Here is a 12,267-nt window from a genome sequence, read left to right as displayed (position 1 = left end):
AATATTAACATTCTATTATATTCATTTTAATATTTTATAACGAAAAAAAGTTGTCTTCCAGTAATATTTAAATTAAAATCTAGATTTGATAAAAAACATTTTGAGATATTACAAACAAAATTATTTTAATTTTTTAAATTTTTGTTTTTAATTTACAATAATATAATTTTTCTTTTCAGTAAATAATATAAAAATACTTTCGAATTTGGAATAGGTTTAAAAAATAGATTTCTTTGCTCATTTATATTATAAATATCATTTATAAATATCAAAAATTTATAATATATCATTAAAAAATTATTATAATTGATAATATAATGCAAAAATAAATTAAAAAATCAAAAAACATGTTGGGAAAAAAAAATAATCAGTTCAAAACAAAAATAAAAATTCTAAAGCCTATCTCAAAATCTAATTTAACATGTATCATCTTTTACATATAAAATTTGGGAAATCAAAGATAAACCATTTCCACTATTAAAAAATAATCATACAATCTTTTTTTTCACTTTATTCTCCATTATTCAAGTCCATTTGATTACAAAGTAGTTCAACACGAGCACTCGTTAGATTCTCATAAACAAAGACAAGTTAGAGTTCTTTGAAACTGTAACTCTAACAGATCATGGATTATTTAATAAATAAAAAAGGACAGGAGAAAAAAGAAAAAGTAAAAATAACCAAACGCATATGTTGAACAGCTTCAGACCCACGGCTGTGGTCCCGCGAGGATGTGACGACGTTTCTTCGATGGGCCGAACGGGAATTCGACCTACCCCAATTCGATATGGATATGTTCCAAATGAACGGCAAGGCGCTTTGCTTGCTAACAAAGGCGGATTTGGGAGAAAGATGCCCTGGCGCTGGTGACGTGTTGCATAATGTGCTCTCAATGCTGGCTAGAGACTTTAACCAGCTTCAGAGGTGTCTTCCCAGTAGTCCGGTCACCCCCACAAGACCCTCCGCGTATCCCCTCAGCCCTCATTCGCATCCACCAACCCCGACATGGACGGAGAACCCGTATACCGCGAATCTTGCATCGTTAATGTCCGCGAATTCGGTCACGCTGTCCCCGGCACCCTCGGTCGACAGTCAAGCAGGATCTCCAGGACACACGGAAGGTGCACAGAGCCAGGTTTACAAGAGCGATTCGGACGAGGATAATCAACAAGCGACTACTGGAAGCCCCCCAGCCACGCCCACCGCTCTTGCAGCGCAAAGGTTAAGCGAAGTTTGTGTCAAGGATCAACCGAGTCCTACGTTAACGCAACCGATGATGCCTCTGACGCCCGGTGCCTTCAGAACGAACCCTGCCAACGCCGCGAGAGAGTTTTTCCCGAGCGATTCCCCGGAACCTAATACTAGTAAGTGCATACAAGTAAATCAACACTGTTGCATCTTTCCATTAAATATTTTCATTCATTGATATATATATATATTTTCGTAATATTTACTTTATGTTAGATAATTTAAATAATTAGTTAAATTTTTTTGATATTAAAAGATGATTAATTAAATTGTAAGAGATTGCGATATTGACCTTATATTAATGTTGTTTAAAATATTTTGGATACATTAAAAATGATAATTAAATGATCTTGTAATAAGAAGGAAGTAGATTCATTAAAAAATAATGCTAATAAAATTATTGCTTTAATTTAATATTAAAAAGAAATACTAATTATGCAAATATATATATATATTTTGTGCACAAAACAATACATTTATACAATAAATTTATAGTAAACTATTGGTTTTGACATATAATTTTTATGCCATAATGAATTTTGTTTTAATTATATTATGTATAATAACTTAAAAATTATCAAAAATAAATTTTTTTTTTGTACAAAGTTTTCAATGTTAAAAATATGTTAAAAATATTATAATACATTTGGTGGCTTTAATTAGTAACACGGTTTAATTCTTTATTATAGATTTCTGTAATTTGAAATTCTTAAAAATTAAACAATTTATAATTTTATATTAAATTTTTTTACAAATATGTCATATCATGCAATATAAAAATAAAATTAAGATTTTTTTTTTATTCTTCGTAATATTAAATACATAAAAAGTATAAAACTATTTTATTATAAAAGATAATATAATAATATAGTATCGTAAAATTATTCAAAATTATCTTAATTAATATGAGATCATTTAGAAGTTTTAAAAGTCCATTTTAGATATAAAATAATTGATATTTTTTTTTGTTTTTAATTAATTATAATCATTTATTGTTTGTTAGAATCTTTTCATTCTTCCATTTTTCAGATAATTTTTTTCAATTTTCTTTTAAAAAAAATTTCTTTTTTAATTTTTACTTTTTTAATTAAGAAACTTCTAATGTTTTAAAATTTTATCATTTAAAATATTTTATAGTAATCAAGATAGGTAATAATGGTTTATTTATTATAAAAAAATTGTATACATTATCTATTATATATACCAATTAAATTTATATAATATATAATTTATATAATAAATCAATATAATTTTTTATCATTATTAATTCTATAACTATAGTTTTTTTTTAAAATAATATAATATAATATACAATAATATAATATAAAAAATCTTTTGATATTATATTAGCGATTTATATTAACGATAGCATTAATTAATTGTTATTGTAATCTAAATTTCAGTTAAATGTTATATATTTCATTATAAATTCCTTCATTATAATTATAAATTATTAATTATTACTTATAATATATTATAAGATATAATGATTTGATTTTGTTTTAAAAATTTATTATGTATGATTCTTTGCAATTTTGAAAACTGAATTTTCAAAATGTGTTTTATGAGATAATCTAATAATAACATTCAAAGTTCATGAGATTATAAATATAATATATTTGATAAATTATTATATAAATATATAAACATATTTCTTTTCTTGTTCATTATAGATGGTAGACTTTTATGGGATTTTCTTCAACAACTTTTAAATGACCCCTCACAACGATATACACATTACATCGCATGGAAAAGTCGGGAAACGGGCGTATTCAAAATTGTTGATCCTCCTGGACTTGCAAGGCTCTGGGGCATTCAAAAAAATCATCTTTCAATGAATTATGATAAAATGAGTAGAGCTCTTCGATATTATTATCGAGTGAATATTTTGCGAAAAGTCCAAGGAGAACGACACTGTTACCAGTAAGTTTATTACTTAATTTTTCTTTTTTATATATTTTAATTTGAAATATCAAAGTATTAAAATTGTTTATTTGATAAATCTAAAAGTATGCAAATTGAAATGTTTTATATGTATTATATATATATATATATAAGATATTTTAAATATATATAAAAAATATTTTTTTATAATGTTTATAAATTTTGTTAAAAATTTTGAGAAATTATAAAAATGAAATATTATATAACTATACAAAATAAATTATATAAATATTTTCACAAGTTATATGATGATTTTATAGCAAAAAATTAAATGCATATATAGAGAAAATAAACAACTTAATGATTTCATAACAAAAAATTATATATAATAAATAAAAAAGAGAAAAAAAATTGGATATTATTTAAATCTTTAATTTTTATAAAAGTTCAAATGATTTTATTTTCTCTCTCTCTCTCTATATATATATATATATATTTGTCATCATAATTCAATAACAAATTTAAACATTAATATTGAATCTATCAACTATTTCAAAACGAAATAGAACTCGTTTTAAACAGAATATCATTTTTGTTTAGATTTCTGCGAAACCCAACGGAGTTGAAGAATATAAAGAACATATCTCAGCTGCGTCAGCAAATGCGGATAAAGTCAGAACCGGAAGAAGAAGGCGGAAGTGGCGTCGAGCCGGAAATCGATATGCCAACAGACCTCTCGATGTCTAGTATGAGTCAGCCATCGAGCGAGCAACAACAGCAACAACCTCTATCTCTTCTCGATCCACCTGTAAAATATAGAAGTCATGCGTATAATCTCGTAAAAACCAATCAAGAGTCGGAAGAGCAAAAGTGACGTGAAACATAGCATTGTGACTATCCGTTTTAAATGCTGACAAGATCAACATATTTTGTGTTATGCACATACTCGTTATTTGATTCGAAACAGTCACGTTTCGAAATAATACGAAGAGATTTACTTTTAGCTATATGTCAAGTATGTTGACAAAATTGTTGAAAAAGAATGTTCGTTTTCAAAATAATACACCTCTAGGGATATTTGCTGCCGTTTAAGAATCACTAGGTCATCAGCGCCACTGTTCAAATAATAAAGCTTGCGAGAAAGTTATTAGGTTATAAATTAGCAACTATCGTATCATTAACGTGTCTCCGGAACTAATACATGATAAAAGACTGACAAATAAAATATTGTGCGAGTTATGTATCAAAATATACAAGTTATGAGGAGAATAATTTTGAAAACAACAACATTGTGTAACGTCGTTGACTTGCCTTGAATCGAAAACTAATTGTTAGTACTATATCATAATGCTTATCTGGTTCTTGGTTTATTTGTCAACTTTATTTCGATATTCGACCGCAACTTCGAAAACGTCCACCGATTTTGAATCGAGGATCGAGGATCGAGCAATCATCAACGCGGTTCATCGATTTCCACGCGTTTCAAATAGATAATTGGCTGTTCAGAATCTTGTTGAAAAAGCCAATTGTGCTACAATTGTGGAGGACGCTTCGATGAAGCTGAACTTTCGCGGATATTCCGCCGTTTGTTTTCCATCCTTCGTGTTAACGCACGTACGCGAGTGTGAAACGTTTCTCGCTTCTACAACGAACTACTTTAGAAATGCTTATAGAGCGTTATCGACGAACGTACAAAACGGTGTTCGGGAAACGATCGAAATATTTTATTCCAAAGTTATTCTGTGATGTAAACTTTAGCTTGAAAGTAAATTTCTCGGAGTAACATATACTTAGTTGTAACTAGAGATTGAATTTATCGAACATTTTTTTATTTGAACAAAAGAAGTTGTTATGAAAGATTTTTATGTAAGATTAACGATTATATGTAATATATAGTTCGATCCTGTAAAGAGGATTCAATATTATGCGATCCATTTTGTAAATACTTAAATTCGATGAAATTTCAAAGTTAGTTTCCCGTTGCACCGACTCAGTTGTGCCAATCTAATCGTCGGTAATACGTATATATGCGCGTTTAGTTTAGCGTTCTGTATACAAAGAAACAAAGGGAGAAAACGTATCTATCGTTTTGAAATTTAATTGAAACGATATTGAGGATCGTTTATATCCCTAAATCGTGTAATAGATACGTGTAAATAAGTTGACGAGCTAAAAAAAAAAGATATAATGAACTCAATTAAAAAAAAAAAAAAAAAAATGCGAGAGTTTTAAGGAATTCGGGGCCAGAGTTATATATATACATATATATGAATATAAATTTATGTATAAATAAATCTCTATATATATTATATATATATATATTTTACTACCGAAGAGAAATTTATATTCGAAATTTCTACGTTCGTTGTCGATGCGATTGTGGCTCACATTCCTCGCCAACGGATCCTAGATTTTAAAGAAATAAAAAAGAAATAAAAAAGAAATGTCACTAGGGACCGAAGGCGCGTGTATGATTAGAAACTGGTCTTAAGATCATATTTTTACTAAAGACTCGACTCACACACACGAGACAGAAAGTATGAAAAAATTCTTATCATGAGTGAATCAATGTACGTATACATGTGTATGAATATGTGAGAATGTGTGTGTGCAAGAGTAAGAGAGAGAAAGACAAATAGAAGTCTGCGAAAATGAAAAGTGCATTAGCAGCAAGAGATTTATAAATGAAAAAAAAAAGTTGTATTTGGCTATTTGTATACTGTGATCTCCGTGAAGTTTTTATCATAAAAATGCATAAAAAACAATCGTGTACATAATTTTCATGAGAGAACAATTTATATTAGTGATAAATATATTAAAATACACATACACAAATTGTGTTCTTAAAACAACCCAAATTTTGATCGTAAGATTTGGTATTTCTCTGTACACACTTTAATACATTTAACGGGTGATTGTATTTAAAAATTATTTATTCGTAAGTATTAGACTTGCGTATCAATCTATAGAAGTTATACACATGTGTTACATGAAAAAATTGATGTTTAAAAAAAAAAAATAAGCCCTACAAAACAAAAAGTGATGTTTCAATCTTGATTACTATTTTGATTCAGATTATCATATATCTATAGAAATTTACATGTATGTGTATCATGCATGTAATGTAGAATTTTTAAAGACCATCACATCGTCAAGAATTTTTTTCTTTTCCATTTACAAACTTCCTTTCCGATTTATGAAAAAAAAGAAAAATTTATATTTCATTTTTGTTTACAAATCCTGTATAAAGTAAAACTTGTACAATTTTAGAAAATTAACGAATTGTTTATTGTATAACTCATTTCAAGTGGATGAGCAATGTGTAAATAAAGATTTATTTACTTATTAAGCTAATTTTAAGTATCAATTTATTATCCTTTATCAAGAAAACACATAAAGTAATAATATTGCAATTCAAATTCCTGTACATCATCCAATTATATATATTTTTTACAATTAATGAAATGAATAAAAATATCACATTTAAATGTAAATTTTATATGAAAATATTTAAAAATAAATGTTTATTTTCATATAAAATTTTTCATATTTAATTTTATTTATACATTTTACATTTTAGTAAAATAAAATGATATCATTACATATTAAAATATTATACATAATTATATTATATTTATAAATCTAATGATGAAAAAATATTACATCATCTGCTATCACTGCAGTAGTTGATTTAATGATACCCTCTTCATCTTTATATTCTCCATAACTTATTTTTCCTGATACTAATACTCTTTGACCCTTTTTTAAATAAGTATACACATTTTCACGTAAATTTGGTTTAAAAACGCATATTTTATGCCAATCTGTTCGTTGCACAAAATCTCCTGAAATGTTTTTTATATATATTATATGTTAAAATTTTTTATAATTTCAAATATATGTATATTACAATACAGTTTAAAATCTATATTATAGTATAATTTTATTGTAATAGTTCAAATATAAATTTCATAATTCAATATTATACAATTGTTTATTTTTTCAAATTTCATTAACAATTATAAATACAAGACATTTATTTTATTAATTTAAAAATTTAAATAACTATTATAATTGAAATAGTATTTTGAATATATTATAAACTAATTATATAAAAATATTAAAAAATAAAATAAATTCAATTTATAAATAAAAATTATATTAATTAAATTTATTTATAAATTTTTATTTTTTATAAATTTTTTAATTTATGAATTATGAAATCATTTAATATTATTTACATTTATTAACATACCATTCGTATATTTGTAATTATTATGTGTGGCAAGAGAAAAAATAACAACAGGATGTTCATCGCTACCCTTTTTCTGTGCCTCGCCTCCTACTCTTCCTAATAAAGTAACTTGATTTATAGCTGTAATTTATACAATTAATATTAAATTAAAATTTATATTATTTTTGATAATAATTTTTAAATTTTTAATATATACAATTAACAAAGATTATAGAAAGAAATATAAAAAAACAGTATTTGTGATATTTATTTGATATTATTCTTAAATAATGTTAAGAATAAAAACATCTTTAAATTACATTTTAAATTACATTTAAAATTATAAATTTACAAATTCTAATAAACACTTGGATTAATAAACCAATTGTCATATTATTTCAATAATAAAAATAATTATTTCAATAATAAAAGAAAAAAAATAAGTACTGAATAAAGATTCAATACTGTAAATAAAATATATAATAAAAAAATATTATCAAATTATTAATAATATTTTAAAATTTAACTTTGTACTTTTTTAATATTATTTTAATACCAAATATTGAACCTGAAGAGTACTTGCAAGAAAATAAAAGCTATTATGATAAATAAAATCTATTATTCTATTTTTTGAAATTTAAATAACAAATAATATTATTACTTAAAAATAATAATATTATTATATATTAAAAAAAATATTTAGCTTACGTAATCATGATAATCCTAATTCATAACAGAAATAACATATACATATATATTTTTTTCAACATATAATTTAAAAATATATTTATAGAAAAATATAAGTATAATTGAATAATTTGCAAATTATTATATATATATATTTCAACATTTCAAAATTAAAGTACATACTTAAATATAGAATACTTAATATATCATTAAATTCTTAATGAAATTATTTGCAATATTATATTATAAAAAAAATCTCAAGTAAAGTAAAAGTTTCACACAGAAATTTTTTAACTTTTTTAATAATTTAAATCTAAATTTGTAATTTTATTCAATAAATAATAATAAACAGGTAAAAATAAATTTAATCTATTAATATATATTAATAGCATGCATAATAATTAAATTTATTTAGATTACTTTAAGATTTGATAAAAACATTTTTATTTTACTTTTATCTTTACTCTCAAAAAATCTAAATTTTTTCTAACTTATATATTTCCTTTTCTATTACATATTATTTATGTTTAAATTTACTTTATAACTATGAATGAAAAAAAATGGAGAATTAGAATATATTAAACGGAGAAGAATAAGAAAAATATAAAAATACAAATATTTAATTATAAATCAAAATGTATAGGATAATATGAATTAGTAATTATTAGTGTAATAATAGTTTAAATATTTCATATGAAAAAACCAATGAATCAGAAATAAAAATATTTTTTTATTATAATTTTAATATATTATAAAAGAGAAAAGATTATTTGTTACCTCAATTAATGTAAATTAATTACATACCAGATATTTGTATTTTTTTTAGCAATTAATTTATATAATAAAACTAAAATTTATTAACCATAATATAATGAGTTTATAACATGTTTATCTGTAAATAACAAATTGATTTATTTAATATATAATCTATTTAAAATGACTATTTAAAAAATAATCTTTTTTTAATTTTAGATAACTTGATTATGACTAATTTAACATGAAAAATGAAAAATAAAACAATAATTCTATTTATTTAAAATATATTTAAAACATTGTATATTGCATATTACCAGAAAATAAATATTTTTAATACAAAAATAAACAAATACTATGTAATTTAATATTAATTATTTATACTTTATATTTAAATACAAGATATATATGAAATTAAAAGGTTAAAATTAAAATAATTTTCTAACCTTAAAGTAAAAAATTTAAAATATAAATTATATATATTTTTTACTGATATAATTGTTCATATATAGTTATAAAATTAATAAATTATAAAATTTTTTACTTACATTTTTCTAATTTCATATTAATATCAATAGTGTCAGTAGAAATTTGCATGTTTTTAATTATACGACTATTCTTAATCATTTGTGGAATAACCTAAAAATAATAAAATATATCTAATTTTCTAAATTAATTTATAAAGATTTGTTTCTATAATATTTTTAACTTACTTGCCGAAACATTTTTATTTATTTGTTCGAAAATCAGTAAAAAAAATATTGAAAAGAACCTAAAACAAATATAATATTCTTTGTAAAACCGCACTTCATGTATTAATAACAGATTCAAAATATGCTTCATATATCAATAATAGAAAAAGAAATTATACGATCTTGATATATTTAGTAAAAAACTCAAACATATTAATTATTTATATTATTTTTTATAGATATAATGAATATTTTTTAAAATAGAATTTAAGTTTAAATTTAAATTAGTCATGTGTTGTAAGATAACATTTTACCAAATTTTAAAATGAAAATAAATAATAAATTTTAAAAATTTTAAAATACATATATTATTTATTATTATATATTAATAATACTTATTTTTATTTTATGTTTTATATAATTATATAATATTATATAATATTATATAATTTAGTTTAAATTATATATAGATATTAATATATAGATAACTATAATTATGTTATGAATGTAATATTTTATGAATTATGTACATACCATTATTTAAAGTGAGTATGTAGATTTGAAAAATTTTTTTATTTAATTAAATTGATTTTGTAAATATTATATAAAAAATGGAAATTAAAAAAAAAGTGATAATATATAATGATTTATTTTATAATATATTTTATAATGATTTATATTAAGAAAAATTATTTCTTATCATATATTTTAACATTTTCAATACAATCAGATTTAGTATATAAATGTAACTAAATTTAATAAATTATTTAATTTTCATATATAAATATTTGTTTTTTATTATAATTATAAAATAATAATTATAAACGAGAAAAAACATTATAATCAATCATGATAATTATTATAGAACAAATGGATACATATGGATACATAAATGTTAGATAAATTAATATAAATTAATATAAATTGAAGATTTAGTAAGTACAAGAATTTGAACAGAAAATAAAGACTATTAAAATTAAAATGTTTACAATCGAGTTCGATTAAATCCTATTAATTCATGAAATCTGATTGAATTACGCGATCTCCATTCTTTTTTTATTATTTATATATTGTTCTCGTTCACTGAAGTTAAATAAGAAAATAGATATAACAATTATAAATGAGATAAATAAGATAAAAAGAAATGCTATAAAAAAAAAATAATTCCACAATAAAGAAAATTTCATTTTCATCTTATCATATACTATAACTTATCATTACTATAATAATATATAATAGTAATGTTAAATAAAGTTGTTAAGATTCTTTCGATTAAAATGAATTCAAGCATTATTTAAATTAAATTAATTTTATTAATCTAATTTGATCCAATATTATTTAACAAATTTTAATCCGTCATATTGCTTAATATAATTCTGATAAAATTTTTCATTCTAAATATGAATTCGAAGCATAATTGTTTCATTCTTGGTTTTTAACAATTTTTTTTTTAAAAATATAAGAAATAAAAATAAGATATTATACAAAAACTAAGAATATCAGAATGGAAAATCAATTTTTTTTTATTTTGATTAATTATAAAAAGCTATTAAAATTTAGAAAAAAACTGACATATATTGTATATATATTTTGAAAATCTTTTTATGAAAGATTATATATATATATTTAATTTTTAATATTGTGAAATTGTTATATGAAATCTAAAAAAAGAAGTGTCGATTATATCATTTTGAAAATATCACTTTGAATTTATAAAATATATATTATTTCTGATTTTAATATTGATGATGTATTGTACTTAATCAATACGAATTCAATAATTTAAATTTAATATTATTTTATGTGATACAGAATTAAATTTTGCATTATTTTTAAATCTAATTCAGATTTTTAAATTTAAAGTTATTTAAAAGGATTTAAAAATTATTAAGTCCTAATATTTAATAATATAAGAATTCGTCTTGATATCAGTTATAAAATCAAAAATATAATGGTCATTAAAAAAGTCAAGATAATCTTAATTTTTTTTACCAAAAAAATTATTTCTTGATAATTAATGTTACCTACTACTTGATAATTCATTACTTTCTAAGAAACGAAATATTTATTCCATATATTTTCTTTTTAGATTACACTATTTAATGCGTTTGATTTTATAATCTTCAATAAGTATTTTTTATAAACTTTAATATCCTAAATATGAATCAATAAATTATTTTCCACTTTTTTCAAAACCATAAGTTTTTGAAAAAAAATCAACTTTAAAAAAAATTACAACATTGAAAATGTTTAAATAATAGTTAATAATAATTTACTTATTTAATTAAAATAATTCTGTGAATTCTTTCAAATAAAATAATATAAATTATTAGATTATAATATCTAAACATGTTAAATAAAAGAACAGCTAAAATATATTTGTTTTTGCTGATAATATTTTTCAATTTCAAAAACTTATTTCAAAAACTAGGAAATCTAGGAATTTAATTATATTATGCAATAAAATAAATCTTTCTGCTAAAAAAATAATTAAAGAAAGTTATAAAATTATTTTTATTTTCGATTTAAAAGGAAAATAGTTTGAGAAATGTTAGTTTAACATACATTATATTAGTAATGCTCAATGATGGCAATCTTTCCTCGTCATTTACCACATTCGAATCACAATATATAACTGCCATTGAGTAGCATTGTCATTTTCACATGTTTTTATCGAATTATTTCGCTTCTATATTGAAAATAAAAGTGATTTTTATAGAACATAAATTTTATATGAAAGAATTTGTGTTTTTGGAAAAAATTTCATTA

At 21.7% G+C, this 12,267-nt stretch overlaps 2 protein-coding genes across 2 annotated transcripts in view; one reads left to right on the top strand and one right to left on the bottom strand.

The window, feature by feature from the left end:
• The window catches only part of aop (ETS variant transcription factor anterior open), a 43,774-nt gene extending 37,288 nt beyond the window's left edge, over positions 1-6,486 (top strand). The window contains exons 3-5 of the mRNA XM_086914951.1: positions 702-1,364; positions 2,922-3,171; positions 3,733-6,486. Of these exons, the coding sequence (XP_086771077.1) occupies positions 702-1,364; positions 2,922-3,171; positions 3,733-4,006 (1,187 nt within the window). The 3' untranslated portion in view covers positions 4,007-6,486. The remainder of the gene's footprint in view (positions 1-701; positions 1,365-2,921; positions 3,172-3,732) is intronic.
• A 123-nt stretch (positions 6,487-6,609) lies between these two features.
• On the bottom strand, positions 6,610-9,861 carry mtSSB (mitochondrial single stranded DNA-binding protein). The gene is made up of 4 exons (XM_003697593.4): positions 9,520-9,861; positions 9,355-9,445; positions 7,388-7,507; positions 6,610-6,977 (listed from the first exon to the last, which is right to left on the bottom strand). The coding sequence occupies exons 1-4, from the start codon at positions 9,529-9,531 to the stop codon at positions 6,775-6,777; spliced, it is 426 nt and encodes a 141-aa protein (XP_003697641.2). The 5' UTR covers positions 9,532-9,861; the 3' UTR covers positions 6,610-6,774.
• Positions 9,862-12,267: the final 2,406 nt, after the last annotated feature.

The sequence above is a fragment of the Apis florea genome, unplaced genomic scaffold (assembly GCF_048593485.1).
Source record: "Apis florea isolate Af1SG1 unplaced genomic scaffold, ASM4859348v1 contig_3758_pilon, whole genome shotgun sequence".
NCBI lineage: Eukaryota > Metazoa > Arthropoda > Insecta > Hymenoptera > Apidae > Apis > Apis florea.
The sequence above is the reverse complement of the archived record's forward strand: the minus strand, read 5'-3'. Positions and strand labels throughout refer to the sequence as shown.

Excerpts from the sequence above, each read along its gene's own strand:
- mtSSB (XM_003697593.4), bottom strand. Across the intron at positions 7,508-9,354 it reads TAATATGAAATTAGAAAAAT|CTATAAATCAAGTTACTTTA; the intron begins GTAAGTAAAAAA and ends TATAAATTACAG. Across the intron at positions 6,978-7,387 it reads TAATTACAAATATACGAATG|GAGATTTTGTGCAACGAACA; the intron begins GTATGTTAATAA and ends AAAACATTTCAG.